General features: G+C 50.2%; 9 protein-coding genes across 9 annotated transcripts; 3 read left to right on the top strand and 6 right to left on the bottom strand.

The window, feature by feature from the left end:
• Positions 1-98: 98 nt before the first annotated feature.
• Positions 99-2907, bottom strand: ARB_04871 (uncharacterized protein; the record flags this gene model as incomplete). The annotated part of the gene is made up of 3 exons (XM_003016536.1): positions 99-2373; positions 2445-2608; positions 2785-2907. The coding sequence occupies 3 exons, from the start codon at positions 2905-2907 to the stop codon at positions 99-101; spliced, it is 2562 nt and encodes an 853-aa protein (XP_003016582.1).
• A 57-nt stretch (positions 2908-2964) lies between these two features.
• Positions 2965-4653, bottom strand: ARB_04870 (uncharacterized protein; the record flags this gene model as incomplete). The annotated part of the gene is made up of 4 exons (XM_003016535.1): positions 2965-3152; positions 3233-3660; positions 3713-4475; positions 4542-4653. The coding sequence occupies 4 exons, from the start codon at positions 4651-4653 to the stop codon at positions 2965-2967; spliced, it is 1491 nt and encodes a 496-aa protein (XP_003016581.1).
• A 2614-nt stretch (positions 4654-7267) lies between these two features.
• ARB_04869 (uncharacterized protein) lies at positions 7268-8167 on the bottom strand (the record flags this gene model as incomplete). The annotated part of the gene is made up of 3 exons (XM_003016534.1): positions 7268-7502; positions 7665-7747; positions 7829-8167. The coding sequence occupies 3 exons, from the start codon at positions 8165-8167 to the stop codon at positions 7268-7270; spliced, it is 657 nt and encodes a 218-aa protein (XP_003016580.1).
• Positions 8168-9633: 1466 nt separating this feature from the next.
• Positions 9634-9834, bottom strand: ARB_04868 (uncharacterized protein; the record flags this gene model as incomplete). The annotated part of the gene is made up of 1 exon (XM_003016533.1): positions 9634-9834. One exon carries the CDS (start codon positions 9832-9834, stop codon positions 9634-9636), a length of 201 nt encoding a protein of 66 aa, XP_003016579.1.
• A 242-nt stretch (positions 9835-10076) lies between these two features.
• ARB_04867 (uncharacterized protein) lies at positions 10077-11916 on the top strand (the record flags this gene model as incomplete). The annotated part of the gene is made up of 2 exons (XM_003016532.1): positions 10077-10636; positions 10713-11916. 2 exons carry the CDS (start codon positions 10077-10079, stop codon positions 11914-11916), a joined length of 1764 nt encoding a protein of 587 aa, XP_003016578.1.
• Positions 11917-12777: 861 nt separating this feature from the next.
• ARB_04866 (uncharacterized protein) lies at positions 12778-14733 on the top strand (the record flags this gene model as incomplete). The annotated part of the gene is made up of 3 exons (XM_003016531.1): positions 12778-12814; positions 12881-14543; positions 14601-14733. The coding sequence occupies 3 exons, from the start codon at positions 12778-12780 to the stop codon at positions 14731-14733; spliced, it is 1833 nt and encodes a 610-aa protein (XP_003016577.1).
• A 753-nt stretch (positions 14734-15486) lies between these two features.
• On the bottom strand, positions 15487-16679 carry ARB_04865 (uncharacterized protein; the record flags this gene model as incomplete). The annotated part of the gene is made up of 3 exons (XM_003016530.1): positions 15487-15665; positions 15724-16141; positions 16215-16679. The coding sequence occupies 3 exons, from the start codon at positions 16677-16679 to the stop codon at positions 15487-15489; spliced, it is 1062 nt and encodes a 353-aa protein (XP_003016576.1).
• A 933-nt stretch (positions 16680-17612) lies between these two features.
• ARB_04864 (uncharacterized protein) lies at positions 17613-19140 on the top strand (the record flags this gene model as incomplete). Its single annotated transcript, XM_003016529.1, has 3 exons — positions 17613-17714; positions 17769-18203; positions 18262-19140. The coding sequence occupies 3 exons, from the start codon at positions 17613-17615 to the stop codon at positions 19138-19140; spliced, it is 1416 nt and encodes a 471-aa protein (XP_003016575.1).
• Positions 19141-19262: 122 nt separating this feature from the next.
• On the bottom strand, positions 19263-20768 carry ARB_04863 (Lectin C-type domain protein; the record flags this gene model as incomplete). Its single annotated transcript, XM_003016528.1, has 1 exon — positions 19263-20768. The coding sequence occupies one exon, from the start codon at positions 20766-20768 to the stop codon at positions 19263-19265; it is 1506 nt and encodes a 501-aa protein (XP_003016574.1).
• Between the last annotated feature and the right edge of the window lie 475 nt (positions 20769-21243).

Here is a 21243-nt window from a genome sequence, read left to right as displayed (position 1 = left end):
GTCCCCATCAATTGCAAAATAGCCTGACCATCAAAGGCCATCTATAGGTATCATCAACATGGAAGAAATATGTACATAAAAATAAAAATCATGAATAATCATGGAGTCTTTGCTTCTTCTCCTATACCCATAAGCCCGCCAGCCAACCCGTCCATCCGTCTGTTCAGTAAATCTTCATGGCTCGGCAAACTCGTCAAACTTGCTTCACGTCGTAACCCTGATATCATCTGTCTCATCCGCACCAAGTCATTCTCACTGTGGCTTGCATCGTCCGAACTACGCAGGCTTTCCTCCTTCTTGGCTGGAAGGGGCGTAAGAGATAATTTTGCAGCATTCGCTCGCCGTACATTTCGTTTTGGCGCAGGAGCTTTCAGTTTCAGTGGTGAAGTGGCCGAGGCTCCATTTGGTTGGAAATTAGACTGTGAGGCTGGAGGCGAAGGAGATATCTTGGTCATTTTCAACATGCTAATTTCCAATGGCCCGTCTTCATCACCAGATGATTCACTTGTTAAGTGGCGTTCATGGTGACGGTGCCGTGTGCTTTCATCGCTCTGTTTCCCTGTCTCGACGTCTACCGTTGGTAGTGATGGGTTGAGACTGGGCACGACTCGTCGCCGCTGTGCGAGAGAGGCCTTAGATTCTCTCGCCTCATCAGAGCTAGAAGGATCAGTGGAATTGAAAATATCCGTTATCCACCTGGCAGTCCTGAATACATGCTTCCAGCCCTCAGGAAAAACCCCAACGATACTCATGAATCCGTGAGATATCCCAGGTATCAAAGTCACTTCAACATGCTCCTTTTCGTCAAACTTCTTCCCAGACTTCTCAAGACCTAATTCCTTTCGTTCACGGAACCGATGGAGTTTAGCTTGTCTAAGACGCCCAGCGAATATCACTGTATCGTCTACCAGAGGATCCCGTTCCCCTGTCATAAAGTAGGTCTTCGGAAATTGGGCTAGAAGAGCTTCTGGAGCAAGCATGGGAGAGAGAAGGAAATCTGTGCTGAAGTCTGGACGATTATAGGGGCCAATGTATAGTATTATCATAGCCCTCATCATCTCGGGGGTGAGGATGCGATCATTGACATAGGATATCATAGAAGTAACGGCAAGTCGAGTGTGCAGTTTCTTTGGTTTCGTTTCAGCTAACTCTTTCATTTTGGATGCAAGACTTGCATCTCCAGATTGACAGGCTATGTCAGTCGCAGCAGTGGAAGACCCCACGGCGGCATCAGATATATGTTTCGATCCTTCTTTTGTGGATGATTTGGAGTGACTAGTAGTATCATCTGCAAGGTCATCGTCTGAGGGACGAGGAGTCGACGGAGTCAGTTTATAGTAATCCTCACTCTTACGCCTCAGGATATTTCGATTGGTTTTTCGCATTCCCCTTTCTCTGATCAAAGACAACTCCTCGTCTGTCATCCAGCTTCCAATATTCAGATCTAGATTCGGGTACACCAGCACAAGGCCAACAGGAACCGGCAGGCAATCTTCACCTCTCCACTTCCGAGAGTCTGTACTGCCGGATTGAAGAATCATCAAAGTCAGCCCTGCTGCAAGACTTCCACCAGCGCTATCACCCGTCACAATAATCCGTGGGCATGTCTTCCCACTCAGTCCTAGACATCTCCCTCGACTCATCACAATAGTATGATATACATCGTAACACTCATTCAGAGCATATGGATATGGGTATTCGGGTGCCTTTTTGTAATCAAGACTGAGAATTGGAACACCCGTCTTGCCAGCCCAAGCAAGTAAGCGGTCATCACTGACCCGTGGGCCCATGGCAACGAATCCACCTCCAGGGATATCAAGGACGATATCCGTCTGGTCCCGAAGACTGCTAAGAGGGCCATCAAAATAAAGCCATGCGTCAACCGGGTCCTTGTATGATGACTCCCGGGGTCGTGGTATCCGGATGGCAACTGGATCGCGCCGACAGAAACGGGGCCGAAGTATCCTTGAGAGAAATGAGAGGTAAGGGGTAGCCAGCTTATTCCATGAGACACGCAGATGCTCTACGGTCAAAGTAGCTCTGACTTTTCGCACCTTCTCATCCGCCTGTTCAGCTGCGAAAAGGTAGTATACAGAAAAGACTAGCGAGGCCAGATCCCTTAGCCATTTCCGGCGTATGTACATTGCAGTCCAAAACCCAGCATCCAGCGCAGTGACTATCCAGGTTGCCCTGAAGTAGGAACGAGAGTATAGATTCGCAAGGGGCTCTGGGGACTCCAAACCGACCAGTTTGGCAAAGTTGCGAGAGACATATAGCGTCAACATGGTCATGACAGTGGCCTGCCATGGTGTCATACGCCGATGCAGCAGCGACGATAGAGTTCGTACCCCTGGAGGACCATTCTTGTTTCCCCTGATATGATAGAGGTACAGTTAGATACGGATCTTGTAGGAAAAACAGGACCCCATGGTCATTCAACATACTTTAGAAGGTATAATAGCCAAAAGGCAACAACTGCAAAGACCTGGATCTTTCGGAACTGAGTGGAAGGCCTGCCTAGTACATGGTCTAAAGGAGAAATTAGATACTGATAGCATTCACAGAATAAAACAAAGGGGTACATACCTATCATGACTTCAACATACCTCTACCAACCATCAAAACCAGAGGTAATATATCCAAAAGAAAAGTTATACCGACAATGAAGGACCGTAGTTTGAATCCGAAGTTTCCGGGAATGAAGCATCACCGGCCGTGGAAGCAGACAGACTGAACAAAGACAATAGAATTAAGTAATATGAAATGTTTCCAGCTTTCTCTTACCCGCGCCAACTCCAGAATAGCAACCGTTTCGTCTTCAGCCTCAAGTTTTCCATCTTGGGCGCAAAATCCTTTGAAATGCGATTCTTTTGTCGTAAAGTCGAAGGATTTCACATGCTCGCGCATGTGAAAACTGCCGGGCATGTGATATCGAACATGACGTCACATCGCGATCACAAATTATCAAAACGGGGGATAAATATCCCAATTTATTGCAAATATATTTGGTAATGCAGTATTAAATATGAGATTGTCATATTTTAAAAAATAGATTCCAAAAATATATATATATATATATATATCACTGACGCCGTCGCTAAGCCAAACACTACCAAGGCCTTCTGCGAAAAAGGTAAAATAGACGCCAAAGTCTATGTCTTCTTGCAATAATCTCGCCCATGGGAAACCTGCCAGTTACATAACCAGACTTCAAAAACCATACTCAACATACCTGCAATGCAAATGCCTGCCGAGTCACTGACGGTGGTTGCACCCAAAGAAAATTCTCGTTCCTCCTTTGGTACGCGATCCGTGATCTCTGCGAACGTATTGACGTATACCAATCCGCCTAGGAGACCCTCCCAAAAAACAATGAGGAAGACAATGTAGACGTTTGGGATGAAATTGAACAGTGCATGCAGGGTCAGTAGGCCGAGATTGAATACTTGGAGAAATGATGGTAAGTACAGGTCGTGGATGCGGAAGAAGGGGGTTGAGGACCGCGAGATGAACACTCCGACCTGATAGATGGCGTTATATGTTGGGTAGAAGGCACGGAAGTGCTTAAAAGGACTTTCCTGGAGTGGGAAGAGGAGTGTAGGCGCGACGCCTTGGTTGATTGTGTACTCTGCAATATAGACAAGCAACAAAGGAAACATACTGTGGCGCTTCGTTAGTAGGTAGTACCGAAAAACTGGGTGGTTGGGCTTACAATGGGAAGAATAGACTCTTAGCACGGTTCAGATTCGCCTTGAAAAGCTGCCATGATAGGCCTTTATCCTGCGGAGGTGCATGTTTCAAGTCGTCAACATTGTCAGTGTCTGCAAGTACGCCATCGCTCCCATCATTAGTATGCGACGAACGCTCATCATCCAGTAGCCGCCGAACACCATCTCGCCTAAACTCTCCTCTCTCTACTTCTTGAATAGTCTGATACCCATTCCTGATCTGCAGCATCGGCCCCCTTGGTAGTATACCAAAGAAGCTTATCACCATCACTGCTGGTAAAAGAGCGGAAGCCAGGAGCGTGGTCTTGACAGAAAAGCCGAATGATGTAGTAGCCAAAGCATAGGCACCGGCTCCCACCAATCCAGCAGCGCCCGTTCCGCTACCCCATGCAGCCAAACTAAACGGTCCAAAAAAATGTGTAAGACCGAGAAAGCTGAGTTCTCCACCACCACTAGAGAGGCTTGCCAGCATCACTCCCACCATCTTGGCTGTTATCGAACTATTGGCAGTAGTTGCGTCATAGGCCGGCGACAAGGCAACCAGAAACATGCCGAGCGTGGATAATGCGACGAATATGAGGATGCGGATGGGATAAGGGACAATATGGATGAAATATGGAGCGCATAGCTTGGTGAAGAAGGACGGGACCACGTCTGCGAGCAGAACAACGCCCTTAGGGACACTGGGACCGACGAGATCGAGTGCCGCAGAGAGAATAATAACATAGAGAACATTATTTATCAAGCCTGCAGTATTGACGAGCGGTTAGAGATAACGTTCCATCAAAGAAGCAACGCTACATTTATTCTTACCGAATAGCCAAAAGGCCGTGAAGACTCGAGGGTCGACGCCGTTGAAGACTGCGGCGAGCTGCTGCCGGAACCTGCTCCAGCTGGAGTTCGGGGCGCATGGCAGAGGTAGCATCAGCGGCTCCAGCGTCTGCAGAGTATTAGATTATTCGAATAACAACAGCTGCTCCTCGTCTTCTCGTCATCTCACTTGGTTTGTCGTCAGTTTTGCTGCTAAAGTCGAAGTTGAGGTTGAAGTCGGCAAGTGATCATGTGAGGCGCGGACGGGCCGTCAGATGGAAAACTAAATCTCGACATATCAAACAACAACGACAACACCCAACTACATGCAGCAACAGAGACCAACGGCAACTGAAAGGTGAGACGACAGCTCCATAGGGAGCTCGATATGCCGTCTCCCGTGATGCTGTCAAACGCCAACAACCCATGCTGTGGAATCGGGCGTCATGATGCTGTCCACGCAACGCGGTGGAATGCGCTAGGGGAGCCTTCAGGTACAGACACACCCCTGGCGGTACATATTGTTACTATAATGTTAACTAGAATTGATAAGAATAGCCCTTATAGGAATAAAAGAAAGAGTTTCTCGGCCATGGTGCTATACTCAGCTTTTACCACGCTCCGAAGGCGGCTACTCGGAATGAGTTACTCTATGGATGTCATGGATATATTGCTAATGCCACGCTTTAGGCATTGATATGGCGTCACCGCACTCAAGGGAGAGCTGAAATTGCGGTAAGACGTGTGCACAGTATAGAAGGTTCATCAAGCTAAACGTAATTTAGCCGATGGAGAGAGATCATACATCAGCAAGTATTGCTGCAACACTATGCAGCTTGCCACTGGTGTGTGTAACAAACTGGCAAGAATAGCGACGAAGAGGAAGACCGGCCTCGTAGTTGATATGAAGCAGCACGCCAAAGGTACTACTGATGAAATAGGAGACGACCGGGGCAAGGGAGTTCAACCGGCGGGGGAACGTATCGCTATTTATCTCCGCATCACTAGACTACGGGGACAGAAAGACTCGGTTCGTCCTTGTGTTGCTGATGTCGTGGCGAGTGTGAACGCAGGGCAGATGTATGGGAGAACAGGGCAAGGGATGCCAGCATGCGGTCACCCTCGCCCCGGCGCGCAGTCCGGTTCTCCAACGTTCCGCAACGATCCAAGGGTTCCTTGCATCGATACAAGGTCTGTTGCTAGGAATCGTACGGAGTAAACGACTACGACCCAACCTGCTCCCTATCATTCAAAATACTAAGCACATGCTCTATTAGCAGGCCCCTCGCTACACCTATATATACATACATCCTATATGGTGTATGTTTGTTTATATATTGTTGGATCGCATCACTCTAGTGCTCGTGCATCAAAAACAGCTCTCAAGCGATCTGCAGGTGCATCGACCTATTCTGGGATCGAAAAGTTAAAAAAGAAAAAAAAGAAAGAAAGAAAAAGAAAAGAAAAGAAAGAAAGAAAAGGCTAAATCCGGTGGCCCTGCAATGCTAAAAAGATTAATCCCACCTGGTTCCATGTCGCGGATTTGATGCAAGTGTGTGCATCCCCTGGAACAGGTCGAATAATGGAGCGAATCAGTTGGCTCCGCACCAGTTCGGGCATCAGCAGGCCATCCAACCCCCATTGCACCGCGCAGGAATGCGGTGATACTTGATGTCGCTGGCATAAGCTGACCGGGGCGTCAGGCCCATGTCTGGCTGGGTCTTTATCGAACCTATACGAAACGAACATTCGACAGGGATCAAGCTAGGTTACCCGTTTAGTTAAATTTAGCGTCCTTCGGCGATGTGCTCAGGCTCCACAACCGGCTCTCGACAACGCAACAAACGAGGAAAAGAAACCATTGGCTCGAGAGTCCCCAGCTTTGTTCGAAAATGATTTCTTTCTGCCTGTTTGGCCGTTGTCAGCAGAGAGCTTGACAGCTTGAGCGTCCTTTGGTGCCACTCTTCGATTTCGGTTCCTTTTCTCTGTGCGGCAAGTTCCTGATACAAGCGTGGAGCAATACACCTAAAGCAGGAGTCCAAGACGGCCACCGGGCGATACTAGCTACCAGGGTGAACGGGTCGTAGGAACCTTCTGGCTTATATATGCCACACTGAGCACGGAGTAGCTTGTTGAGGTTTTGACTTGCTATTTGATTCCTCTGGCCACGGGGAGGCTACCAACTACACCACAGTGGAGGACAGCACAGAGTATATTCGTTGTAGGGATACCTGCACAAGCATATAGCTAACTATAGGCTAAGGCTAATATGCGGTGGGCTCCCTGCCGCATCGCTAACTCCACCAGGGAGCAGTGACAAGTTTGCCAGCCGCGGCTTGCATCTGCTGGTGTGTAACCTCCGCACTCTTCGTTTTTTTTTACCCTCCCTTTCTCGTCGTCCACTCCAGAAGCCATCTATCTCTCGCGCCATACTCCGAATTTTACTCCGTACTTCCATTTTCTTTGCCCGGCCGAACGGCCTGGTGCAAATCTGCAACAAGAGCTGAGTTACAAACCACACGGACGGTTCGAAGTCCGCAAGCAAAACCCAAACGAGGACCTGAATCCCCGATGTTGCGCGCGAGTAAACAAACAAACGGAATCGCAAGCTAAGGAAAAAGTCGAAGAGGATACTCCGTAAGTAAGGAAGAAAAAATAAAGAGCAAGAACAAAAAGAAATAAAAACGAGAAGAAAAGAAAAGAAAAGAAGGCAGAAGAAGAGCAGGAATTTAATAGGAGGAAAAAGAAAGGAGAAGGGGAGGCAGAAGGGAAAAAAGAAAAGCAGTCCTTACAAACTGCGCTGAAAATCTTTCGACCTGAAGCGGCGTTAGTTGGAAAACACGCTCAAGAACATATACAACTCCCCGGTTTCCCAATGGATCCGTCACAGTCAGCGTATGGCCTTCGACATTCGACGTACGGTAGGCCTCGAGAAGCCCACAGCTCGTCTCTTCCACCTCGACACTATCCGCCTTCCTCTACTCCAGCGAGCCATGCCCAACAGCCGCATTTCGACCCGATAGCGAGCTCACGGCGAGAATCAGGCAGTCACTTCTCACGCTCTGCACCGCCTCCAACCGCGCTGGCATACCCGTACTCCCAAGACAATAATCCACATTCACATACGCAGCACCAGTATCAGCATCAGCAGCAGCAGCAGCAGCAGCATCAGCACCATCTCCAGCAGCATCATGCGCCACGTCCAAGACCTGACGCCCCAACGCGTGAGCAGGCGGCTGGTAAGCTTGAAGCGGAGGAGCCAAAAGGTCTGCCTAACGGGGTGAGCGTACGTCGAGAAGGTAAGGCAATCCATATCTTGCTCCATTTCTATTTTTTTTTTTTTTGTTCTTGTTTTGTTTTATTCTATGCCATCTATCCCTCTGCATTAACATAGAGTTTTCTTCCTCTGGCCTGTTCCCGAGACGGCGGCTACCTTGATGTGCATTGCATTGCAGGCAAGGCCATCGCTGCTGGGTTTCTTCTTGCACTCCCAGCGCTGGAACGACAAGAATAATAAGCCACGAAACGCCTGGCGGCGGAAATGCTCTTTTTCTGCCAGCGGAGAGCGGAGAGCGGTGGAGATGGAGCTGCCCCCGCTCTCCGCTCCTTCCTCTTTCTCTCTCTTCCATGTTGCTTACCGCCCTCCGCCCCTTCCTGTTCCTTCCTTTGCTTGTTTTTGCACACTCCGCCATTCGTTCTTTCCCCCTTTCGAAGTCTTGGCACGGCTCTCCCCCCCCGATGGTCCGTGCCGACAGCGCTAGCCACTTAAGGTTTAAGCTCGCTAGTCTGCTTCAGGCGCATAAATGCTTGGCATTTTTTAGCGCTGGTCCCGTGACTCGGACTTTTCCTTTCCCCAAAGTTGTTTTTTTTCCTTCCGCTCGACGGAGTAGCAAGTCGAAAGCACGAAAGAACTGACACGACTTTTTTTCGCTGATGGTTTCGCCGCGTGCCAGGTCCGTCGTCAATTCCACGAGAGATGCCTCATCCGCCGCAGCAACACGATCAGGCTCGCAGGAGATCAGTGGGCAGTGCTGGCAGCTCGTCTGCTTATTCAGGTAAGACTGAAACCCGAACGCGACTAAAAAATCGCCTCTCTCCAGCGAAAGACAACCAGACGAGGAAGAAGAAATACCCGCACCGCGCTTCTGCGTCCACGGGGACTCGTCGCATATATTCATTGGCCCCGGACTTGCAGTTCTACCCCTGGATGTGGTCTTTCGTTATATATGTTGAGAGGACAGTTACTATTTGGGGGGATTTTGGGGATGACGCCAGGCAGCTAATCCGCTTCTTTACCCAGGCCATCCGGAACAACACACCGCCGCAAGCTCTTATTCTAGCCGTCAGATGCTTCCTCCGTCCTCACCACAGCACTACCCTAGGGGATCAGCTGCCCAACCCTCTCAGCCACCTTCAATACCGCCATCCTTTGCCTCTCGAGAACTCATTAACCCAGTCCACCGGCCGGGAAGTAGCATGTCAATATCGTCGATGCTAGGTTCAGATACAGACCGTCAGCCGCGGGAGAGTACGAGCGCGGTCTATTCGCGGCCTACGGCATCAGCTTCCACCGCGCCGGCACAACAGTCTACTTCGCTACCACCTTCCATGTCACCACCTTCCGGTCCTAGTCGACAGTTGTCGTCAGATTATCCTCCTTTCCGAAGATCACATACGCCAGACAGCGGTCCATTTTCGAAGACGCTCACTCCCCGGCCTTACCGGTCAAGATCCGGAGGCAGTTCGTCCGGGAATCCCCAGCTAGCACCCGATGATTCACGGTTTTCTGGACCTCGGCAGCCATCCAACGCACCCCAACCACAGCTTACAGCTCCTCGATCCCCCCGAAATACATACTCGGATTCATCATATCACCAAGACCGACGGATGAGTCTTGGAGGCCCTGTGCCACGAGCCAACCCTCCGGGACCCCATCACCGATCAGAGGAACCACCATCGCGACCACCGTTGTTCAGTCCCCCCGTCAGACTGGCGCCTGGATTTTCAGATGGGGTGCAGAAGGAGACAAGTGGCCAACGGGAGCAGCATGGGTACCCGGGTAGTTTAGAACCCCCTCCGCGACCATCATCTAGGTTTAGTAATCCCTCCCAAGATCGACAGGAACCTCGAGACCAGCAACCCTATCAACATGGTATCCAGGAACACACTCATCACCACCATCACCACCACCATCACAACCAAAGTTCACAGTCTCAACCTCAACCTCACCAACACCAATCACAACGATATGGATCTCATGCCCCAGAACACGAAAGCGACCGATCTCACCGCTCATCTTGGGAATCGAACTACCCTCGCGTTTCTCCTGAATCAACCCGCTATAGCACCGCAGAGCCCGCTTCCGGCTACGGCTTTGGGTCTATTCAGAACTACACAAAGTCTCTAGGCTCTCAATTAACAGCTCCACGCTCCATCCCCGGTCAACCCCCCATATCTTCACGCCAAGACGCAACACCCTCGAGCGATTCGTCGCCGATTATGAGTCGGAGTCGACCTCCACCATCGAATCCACCGCGCATGTTTTCGCCTACACCAGGTTCTACCGGTCCCCAATCATCGTTCGGTGGCTCGTTTGCGGATGAAGGGCGGACTCGCGGAGGCACGGAGGAACCCCCTCATCATAAAAATGTGCTGAATATAAATGCAGAGGCGAAACGGGGTGGTAGGGCATCTCCGCTTCCACAGGCAGTACAAGGCGCCCAAGCCCAGATCATCGACCCGGCCACCGAATCAGGCATAAAAAGCGAACTGGGTCGAGTGTTCTCTGGTATTGGCAGCGGCGTTGGAGTATCCAGCTCGGCATCACTGGGGGGAAGCGGCCCTTCAACTCCGTTATCATCAAGTCCGTTCAAGAGAAACCATGGTGATCGACCGATGAATTCAGATCTTAATGGAGAGGGCTCGTTCGGTGCCGGAAAAGGCACAGCTTCTGCGCCGGGAAGTGTCAGGCGCGGTCGAAAAGTGAAGGAGGAAGAAGTCAGGGAAGACGGAGAGGGTATTGGGGCGGCGGCTCGTGGAGGAGTTGCAAGAAGAGGACGGCATGTACACCACCACCATCATCATCACGGCGGCCATCAGTAAGTGTTGCTTAGCCAAGATATGAAATTCAATTTGGTATTTGTTGCTAACCTATGCGACTAGTCACCATCATAGACATCGGGCAGACGACGACCCATCTCTCTTTACAGGAGGCCAAGGCCCGCAGCTGGCAGCACCTTTTAGACCTCAGTCGCGCACTGGAGATGGCCCTGCTGTATCTGGAGCTGTTGGTGCCTCACACCACCACCACCACCACCATCACCATCACCATGGCCCGAGAGCGGCAGCTCCTGGCAGTGGTATCCCGCATCACCACCATCCAACTCCTCCTGCCGTGCCTCTCAAGGAGTACAACACCACAGTGAACCTGGAACCACTGTTGAAAAGTGTTGCACATCTTCCTCGCTACCATCTAGGCTCTACACTCTATGCTCCACGCATTGAAATGCCATCTTCCCGAGCACCACCCGAAGCATCCAAATTTGGATATACCTCTACTCCCGTACCGATCCCACGGTTCGATGGGAAGGAAAACTGCACTTTCACGATCCGTGTACCTCGATTTCGGATAGACTCAAGCCATCGTGAAGAAATATGTGCACGCCGTGCCTTATGGGGAACTGGTGTGTACACAGACGACTCTGACCCGGTGGCAGCAGCCATCCATTCGGGATTTATTCGAGGCGAGTGGGCTGAAGATGTTGATGTGTCAATGTTGAACCTCGAGCTGAAAGACAACCGCAAGTCTTCCTCCACAACTGTCACTGCTAATGTCAATGGCACGGCAGCCAATGGAAAGACAACGCCATCCTCCAACAGAACTCCATCTGTTCATAGCAATAGCACTAGATCCGACCCAACCTCAACTGCTCAATCAGAGGCTCCCCAACCGCCGCCTACAGCTGCCGACCCAGTCGAAGGCAAGCAGCTTCCCCCGATACCGCCGCCAGACAAGGACCTTCATATCAAGCTTCTGATTCTTCCCACGTTGGAACGCTATGAGAGTAGCGTGATGTACGGCCTGAAGTCGCGTTCCTGGGGCAAAAACCATGACGGAATGAGCTTCAAGGTAGAAGAGATCTCCTGGGTGGACGAGGGTGCATCCAAGGGCGAGGAAAGGGGGGGAGAGGCCCGTCGTAAGAGGCTGCGAAACATGATGCTCACCGGCCGTATCTGCACTCCCGCTGGTCTCAAGGGCCGCAAGGGCGTTGAGCTGCACCTCTCTTCAAACCGAGACCCCGACACGACCATGAAGGACGCAGACGAGCCCCCTACCATTCAAACATCAACATCGACCGCCGTGGAACCCGTTTCCTGATATCGCCCGTTTCCTTTACTTTCTTGTTCATATTTCTGATAAATATCCGTTATTCTGCAAGCGACATCATCTTGTTTACCAGTTCATCATCATCCAGCTATTTTCCACTATTTTTCCATCCGTATTTTCCTCTACATCTTGTTGTCATCGTCTCTTTCTCCTTTTTTTCCCTCCTTTTTCCTTGTGAAGTATATAAAAATTGTATTACTAATAAGGTTTTCAACCAGCCGAGGTTCGGAAGTTTTTTTCGGCGAAAAGTCAGGTGACCCGGCAAGTTGTTGGCCATTTTATTACTATTATTTTCGAGTAAAAAAAGGGAAAAAGTACTTTGTAATGGCGATAAAGGGTGTGAAGTCGATGTTGAAGACGACGTAGTTGTACTCCGTAGTTGGGTAGAAGATGCAGAAAGCCGCCGTCATGTTATCTGGTCATCTGGTGTGGCGCAAAGGCGCCCTGCACATAATTCCTTTTTCTCCCTCCCAGCACTTGAGCCGAGGATGAAAGGAAGGGAGAGCCGCAGCTCTTCTCATAAAACACTTGAGTTCAGCTCCATCGAACCTCTGCCTCTTCTTCCTCTTCTGCCTCTTCTGCTCTTCCACTGGCAGACTCACCTTGATACTTGAATCTTTCCCACTAGACCGCTCGATCACCTGGGAATGTTCACTGCTGCTGTAAGAGGCCGTCTGTCAGCTCTTGGACGTGCTTCCGCGACCCGCCCCTCTCCCCGTCTCACAGTATGTAGTTATTCCCCCCTAGTCTTGCTGGTTGTCTGGCCCGCCGCAAGTCTACTTCTAGACAAAGAAGCGGGCCGTTTGAGTTACTCTTGATGGTCTAACATGCTGGCTATAGTCTCTGCAAACAATGGCTCCTCGACGTGCTGCCTCCTCCGTACCAGCAGGTGAGTGGGAGATCAGACAAATTTGCGCCGGATGAGAGGGATGCCAGGCTAATATTGCATTGATAGGGTACAAGGAGGACTTGTCAAAGGGGAAGATGCTCCGTTTTGAAGACTCGCTGCCGAAGCTGCCTGTGCCCACCTTGGAGGAGACTGGACGGCGGTATCTTAAGTCGGTGCACCCGCTGCTCTCCGCTGAGGAGTACAAGACGACAGAAAAAGCCGTATCAGACTTCATCAAGCCCGGTGGTGAAGGCGAGGTCCTGCAGAAGCGCCTAATTGCTCGAAGTGAGGACCCCAAGACTGACAATTGGCTGTACGAATGGTGGAATCAGAGTGCCTACCTTGCCTACCGTGACCCGGTTGTACCATATGTCAGCTACTTCTACTCGTACCGGGACGACAGACAACGACGGGACCCAGCTAAGCGAGCTGCTGCCATCACCACCTCTGTACTGGAGTTCAAGAGACAGGTCGATGATGGATCTCTTGAGCCAGAGTACCTGCGCAAGGAGCCCATGGCCATGAGCTCGTACCAGTACATGTTCAATTGCTGCCGTATCCCAGCCGACGGCGAAGATTATGCGCAGCAGTACCCGGCCAAGGGGAATGAACACATCATTGTCATGCGCAAGAACCAGATGTTCAAGGTTCCCACCACAGTCAATGGCCAGCAGCTCAACACCTCCGAGTTCCAGAAACAATTCGAAACCATCATCAAGAAGGCTGAGCGAGTTCCAGCCGTAGGGGCCCTGACTTCCGCCAACCGCGACTTCTGGACTGCTGCCCGGAAGAAACTCCTGGCTGCCAGCCCTGCCAATGAGGAGGCCCTGAAGACCATCGAGAGCTCCTCGTTCTTCGTCTGTCTCGACGATGCATCTCCCGTCACCCTTGAGGAGCGTGCCCATGTCTACTGGCACGGAGATGGCGCCAACCGCTGGTATGACAAGCCACTCAATTTCGTCATCAACGAGAACGGCACAGCCGGATTCCTCGGCGAGCACTCCATGATGGACGGTACCCCTACTCACCGTCTCAACGACTACGTCAACCAGCTCATCTTCAGCAATGCTCTCGACTACTCCAACCCATCTATCCGCTCCAACCTCCCCGAACCCCAGCCCATCAACTTCGAGCTCAACCCTGCTATCCTTGAGGACATCTCCACTGCTACCAAAGACTTCGAAGCCCTCATCAACAAGCATGAGCTTCGTGTCCAGGCCTTCCAGGCCTACGGAAAGGGTCTCATCAAGAAATTCAAATGCAGCCCAGACGCCTACGTCCAAATGCTCATTCAGCTCGCCTATTTCAAGATGTACGGCAAGAACAGACCTACCTACGAATCCGCCTCGACCCGCAAGTACAAGCTGGGCCGCACCGAAACCACTCGTTCCGTATCAGACGACAGCGTGGCCTTCTGCAAGGCTCAGGCAGACCCATCTGTGTCGAGGGAAGAGCTCGTTAAACTATTCCGTGCCGCTGTTGCAGCCCATTCCAAGTACACGGCTGAAGCCAGCGTTGGAAAGGGAGTTGACAGACACCTCTTCGGGTTGAAGAAGCTCATTCGCGACGGAGAGGAGGTTCCTTCGCTCTTCAAAGATCCCACATACGCTTACAGCGGCTCCTGGTTCCTAAGCACTAGCCAGCTTAGCTCTGAGTACTTCAACGGATACGGATGGAGCCAGGTCATTGATGAGGGCTTCGGAATCGCCTATATGATCAACGAGAACAGGTATTTATTCCTAATAGCTATACTTACTAGTGATACATGAACTAACATGGTTCGCAGCCTCCAATTCAACATCGTCTGCAAGAAGATCGGCGCAGAGAGGATGAGCTTCTACCTTAACGAAGCTGCCTGTGAAGTCCGAGACATGTTGATGCCCGATCTTCTCAAGGAGAGCGAAAAGGCCAAGCTGTAGAGAAGGCCCTATACATACACTTAGACTTATATTGTTCCGTGCATTTCCTGAGACTACGCGGAGTTCAGGCTTCGGTACGAAAAAAAAGGGGGTGCTACATATAAGCCATCACTTCTGTACAATTTAGGTGCTCTTTATTCTTGATCTTTTTTATCACTATATACAGCACATACATAGCAGTCTTTTCTACCGTTAGCCAATCCAATTCCTCATAGACCGTGATTCTCATGGCTTCAAATGGTAAATTCTTCATTGGGTCCTTTGCTTGCTGTACGAGTTGGGGGGTCTCTATTTAATACATGTTCTCGCGTCATAAACTTCGAAGAGAACTGCAAGACGCAGATATCTCTCTCGGAAAGGTATCGATAAAGTCTTGAGACCACTCTCGGCTATCCATTCCGGCCAAATCATCAATTTCCATGGTGGCAGCAGCATCAAAAAAAACAGGTCAAAAGATAAGAAATATTCCTGTAATGTTACATGATTCACTTGTGGTTCCCCCCAATTTTTTTTTTTTTTTTTTTTTTTTTTTTTTTTTTTTTTTTTTTTTTTCCCTTTTTGCATTTTTGCTTTGTTATTTTAGATCCCATTCACAGGTCTCGTTTAGAACCTTTTTGTTGTACTATTGGCAGTCCCAATGTACTAAGGGGGATCACATTTCTCCTTGCTGCTTATGTAGACGCGTAACATGCGTGGTAGTTAATGCGGGAACGCCTTTTTCACCTTTAATTTCGCTCAAGGTGTTATTTCTTTTCATGGTCCAGCGCCCTCCTGGACTGTTGGTGTCTGCGGGTTGCTCTCAGTAGCAGCATCAGTTACAGCAGCAGAGGTAGTAGCAGACGCGGCAGGAGTTGGCTGAGCACTCTCACTTGGCTGGGTTGCTGGTGGCGATGATTGGCTATTATTAGCAGTCAACTCGGCTACTTGTCGCTCTGTAGATCGATATTAGCAATTATATTAATGCATAAAATGAGATGTGAAGTAGCGTACCTAACTCCCTAATGCGAACCTTGAGCATCTGATTCTCTCTAGACAAAGCAGCTGTCTCAGCTTGGTAGTAAGAGTTTTCATCTCTGCTGCCTCGACGGCCGTTAGACTCTGAGAGTTGGAGCCAGTCATTGCTCCCCGCGCTAGTGCCGGTCTCTCCCTGGGCCCCGGCAGGGTGAATGGAGGTAAGCGGGGACATGGCAGCGTTCGAGCCCCGTCGGGCAGAGAGGTTAGACCCAGTAGGAATGGGGATTCGCTGGCTCGCAGCAGGTAGCGGTGGGATAGGTGGGAAGGAGAATGATCTCTCTGAGGTGGGAGTTGAGTCATCGATGGCTGTCCCGCCGCCTGCTGCGGTCTGCTGCTGTGATTGAAGCTGCTGCAACTGGGCTTGCTGGTTGCGAATCATCAACAAGAGTCGATTCTATGTGAAGAGAAGAAAAAGTAAGTATGACGTGTATCATGGGTAAACAAGATAGGTACGCTGTATGTCTTACAACTTGAGCTTCCTGTTCCTGCTCAAGCTCCTGGTGCAGCTCGCCAAGTGAAGGGGCACGCTGATGGTGGGGGTCTCCAGTAGCAATCACAGGGCTTCCAGCAATGCTGGTAGGACTATGAGTTCTGAAGGCACTCCCAAACGAGGAGCGATTGTGTCTATTCTGAGGAGACTCGGTGCCGGTAGGGTCAGAATGGGAGGCTTCGTGGAGATTGGCAGCTCCAGACCGGCGACGCTCAGAGAGTCTTGCCTGAGGTGAGCCGCGGTGGGCTCCAGAGGAGGAACGGCGAGACAAGTCTGCTGCCGCATTCATCGTTGCTGTGGCCTGTAGCGAGATCGACGAGGATCGGGGCGAAAGCGAGTGCGCGAGGCTGCCGTTGCTGCTATCCATTGACAGGCTGACTCTGCGAGTGTGGTGAGGAGAAGACGGCGTGGATGGAGGGAGTGAATTTAGATCAGGCGGCATGTCAGCTAGTGAAGCTGGTCTCGTCGCGAGGCGTGGGTCGAGTGAGGCGTCCGCTGTCAGGACACGAAACGCTTCATGTCCTCTTCGCGTCCTTCGTCGAGCTGGCAAAAGTCGAAGTGAGAGAAAGAAAAGAAAAGAAAAGAAAAAAAGAGTCGAAGTTGAAGCTCGCAGGTTTCCCTTTTAGGCAACCAACGTCACGAGATCTCCGTTGCTCTAGCTTATGTAAGCCTGTTACGTCATGATGCTTTATCAGTTGTGCGGCTGCAGAGACGCATAGACGGCGCAGACAGAGGCAGATACGGGCTGGAGGATGGAAAGCCGACGAAAGGCAGGCTGGCAGAAGGTAGAGACGCAGGTTGCTGGTTTGCTAGCTGTCCATCCCTGCTGGATAACTATAGAGCACGCACATATGCATTATTAATTTGTACTACACCGTTTGATGGAGACGTCTATAACTATAGCATGCCCACCAAGCCGTGGGGTGAAGGACGCGCGCTAATTAGTATATTATTAGATTACCCGGACATCCATTCGCGAGGACGGCTAGTAATGCAATATTAATGCGTCAAACTGCCCAGGCGCCGGGCTCTGATTTCATATCACATGACAAGATCGGATCAGATTAGATTAACTGTAAAGTTTTGTCTTGGCATTTCTTATCTGATTAATAATTCCGTCACTTTTTTTACGAACTCGCAAAAGCCGAAGCGAAAGAAAGATTTGAACAGTCACAAAACGATGGAGCACAGCTCTTAATAAACAATGTCATTCTTTGCCCGTCAAAGGCCGAGTGCTCGGCTTGGCCGGTGCCTGAGCCGATGCCTCAATCGCTCGATACAATGGTCCCAATACAGCAGTGCAGCGGCGTCACGGCCCTTCCGCGTTGCGGTAATTGGCTCTGGGCCAGCCGGGTTCTATGCTGCTTATAGGTTAATGGGAAAGGTTCCGGAGGCCATTATTGATATGTACGAGCAATTACCAGTGCCATTCGGTCTGGTACGCTATGGTGTTGCTCCAGACCATCCGGAAGTCAAGGTAGGCCGCATTCGGTCCGGAAGGTTTCAATAGCTAACAGGAAATTGGCTATAGAACTGTCAAGATAAATTCACCGAGGTTGCAACGTCTCCACGATTCAATTTCATTGGAAACATTGAACTGGGTGGCGGTCTCCCACTGAACTCTCTGAAACCACATTATGACGCCATTCTCTTCTCCTATGGAGCTTCCAAAGACCGTGAGCTAGGTCTGCCAAACGAAAGATCGCTTTCAGGAATTTTCTCCGCTAGGGCCTTTGTTGGATGGTATAATGGATTACCAGAATATAGAAATCTGTCGCCCGATTTAGCTAGCGGAGAAGATGCAGTTATAATTGGTCAGGGCAATGTGGCCCTTGATGTTGCGAGAGTGTTGCTATCTGATGTAGATGTCCTACGGAAAACCGACATGTCGGAGCATGCTCTTGAGGAACTTACAAAAAGCAGAGTGAAAAGGGTGAGAGTGGTTGGACGTCGTGGACCGATGCAGGTAAGCCTTGCTTTGAGCTGCTATTATCCGGGACTCTGTGGCTAACATGCGGATATAGGCCGCTTTCACTATTAAAGAAGTTCGAGAGCTTATGCAGTTACCTTCAGTTGGATTTGAACCTATACCCAGTAACCTACTTCCTCCCGATTCGATAATATCTGGGCTTCCCAGAGCGAATAAACGAATCACCCAACTCCTTGCCAAAGGCTCACTAACCAGCCTTGACAGCTCGGCCAAAAAGTGGTCTCTTGATTTCCTCCTTTCTCCTCGTTCATTCCACTCTTCTTCAGAACATCCCGGCCGTTTGTCACATATTACATTCAGCCGTAACCAGCTTGATCCCGCCGACCCTTACTCACCCTCGGCATCTATTTCGCCCCATTTGGCGGATGATGGCAAGGTAGCTCATATAGATATATCGGCGAGCCTATGCTTCAGAAGTATAGGGTACAAATCATGCCCGCTTCCAGGGCTCAACGAGCTTGCCGTTCCGTTTGATGCTTCCCGTGGCTTGATACCAAATGATGGCCAGGGAAGGGTTTTGAATACTATCCCTTCAGTCAGTGAGGGTGATATCATCCCTACCCATGTGCCCGGTGTGTATTGTGCAGGATGGGTCAAGCGAGGTCCCACAGGAGTCATTGCTTCAACTATGACAGATGCGTTTGCGACGGCTGATGCCATTGCGGCTGACTGGGAGGTACATCGTGATCGGGGAAGTAATAAGATGGAATTCCTCAATTCAAGATCTGGAGAGGAGAGTACGGGTCTGGGATGGGATGGCGTCCGCCCAGATGCCGAGAAGAGAGGACTACGGCCAACCAACTGGAAAGACTGGGAGGAGATAGATCGGGCAGAAAAAGAGCGTGGACAGACCAAGGGTAAACCTAGAGAGAAGTTTGCGCAGGTCAATGATATGCTAGGAGTTTTAGCATAGAAAAAGTATGTATAGATGAATATGTAAGATATGTAATGTACAACGCCCCTAGACTTAGTCAGTGGACTACCGAGGTACCAACTCCATCAAACCAGAAAACCCCAGAAGATAATAATACAGTATTATGAAGGTACACCTTCATAATCCCACCCATCAATGACTCTCCGTCTCCTTGAATTTCGCCGATTCGCATTGCACTTGACAAATAAAGTCAAGGCAGCTACGATTAGGACGATAATAGCAGCAATGGTTGGCACGAGAATGGCCCTCCTTTCAATCTCGTTATTATCCAGCTCATATGGGCACTGCGCCCTGGGGCCATGAGTAACCCAGCAGGTAGGTACGTCAGCAGAGTTGAAATCTATCCAGAGTACCTCAGTGCTGTTATTATCTTCAACATCGGGTGAAATTATTGCAGTGCTATTGGACTCCGAGTCAAGCTTTGCATAGAGATAGGTGTTCTCTAGTGCTGTCCTTGGGACGGAAAACAAGGTGTTATCAGGGCAAGCTTTTTCGGCATTGAAGTAGGTTGTAGCATGCTCGGAAATAACCCATTCGTATGGTAAATTTCCAACCCGACAGGCGACACGATATACATCATTACAATCATGAGCATGCCATCTGCCTGATGATACTGCATGCATGGCTGCACAACGGAATGAATCTTTTGTTTTCGGGGTGGATGCCCGAGTGGAATTGCGAGGCTCATCTTTTGCCCAAGACCACGTAGTGGAAAATGAGACGTTCTGGTAAGGACTGATATCAGTATCCGCTGTCACATTGAAAAGTGTATGGTTAACAATCGCTGAGATTCCACAAGATGCCAGCTGACGGGTCAATCGTGACAGCTCATTGGATGTGTTGCGGGAAGGAAGTACTGCCACTGCCCAGGGGCGCTCAATCTCTGATAGGGTTGTGGTATCTGCGTCATAGAGGCACCCTTTGGTGAGATCAGATGCTGAAGTAAATCCCACGTCTATACGAGATTCAAGTGAGCCTTGTGGAAAGACTAAATCGTCACCTGTGAAGTTGTAAGATGACATCTGAGGGTCGATGGTACCCCAGCCCATAACGAGTCTTGTGGCTTGAGATAGAACAGCATACCCTGTGCATGGCCACCCGGTAGATGTGACGAGATGGTTTTTACCATCTACGGTGGTTTTTAAATATTCGGGGATTGGCTGATACGGGGGGCGGACGGAGAGCCAGGATTCGCGGAGATTCTGACGATTTTCCATCAATTGTTTGGGGCTGTAGATGGATCTGCCCAGCGCCTCCCCCATGATTTTGCCAAATAATAGTGGCGGAGGAGGAAGGTCTTCCAAGCTAGGCATTCCGGAAGGCACTTCCGGGGAATCCGGAGAAGCAGAAGCATGCACGTTTATGATCAAAAACATCATGTCGGCATTTAGGGTATTCTCAGTCGTCTTAAAATAGTCCTTGAGGATATCAGAAAGCGTTGAAATGCTGAGTGACTTTGCACATGAATACGGCCCTATGTGGTATAGTGCGTCTCTTTTCCTGATGCTGGCAGTTATTGAGGTTGTAGTGGGAGCAGCGGATGATGCGCTTGAAGTTTTGTCTTGTGGCGACATACTTGATGTACTTGGAGTTGAATCGGTGCCCATAGTGTCTATCGGACAGAGGCTCCATAGTCTTTCCCTAGGAGACCAGTATACGTCCACATATAGACGCCTATAGCCAACTGACAGAAGGTTGGACACGCATTTCTTTGTCGGATTCTCCTCGTATCGCCCATCGCCAAAACAGGCCGCTGAGAGCGACACTGCAGGGACTGTCACATGGTCAAGGGGTATCTGGAGCGAAGCATCTCTTTGAGACTGTAAACAGGACAGCTATTAGCAGAGTCCTTTACACATCGACAGCCGGCATCCCTGACGTACCAATTCAACGGTGTTCCATGGCGGGTAAAGGGAAGCGCTTTTGTCAGGGTCGAAGTCCCGCATGAGCCGCTCTCGGACCAGCTCAACTCGTCAGCCAGTCTAGACGCCAATTGACCATTGTAGGCTCTTGAAGCCGCACTCTGTCGTCGCCGTCGCCGTCGATCTGCCTGTCGTTGATGCCTGCTGGCGTTGTTCCAGT

Source organism: Trichophyton benhamiae (assembly GCF_000151125.1).
Source record: "Trichophyton benhamiae CBS 112371 chromosome Unknown contig01989.5, whole genome shotgun sequence".
NCBI lineage: Eukaryota > Fungi > Ascomycota > Eurotiomycetes > Onygenales > Arthrodermataceae > Trichophyton > Trichophyton benhamiae.
Note: the sequence above shows the minus strand (reverse complement) of the source record. Positions and strands in the feature narration are given on the sequence as shown.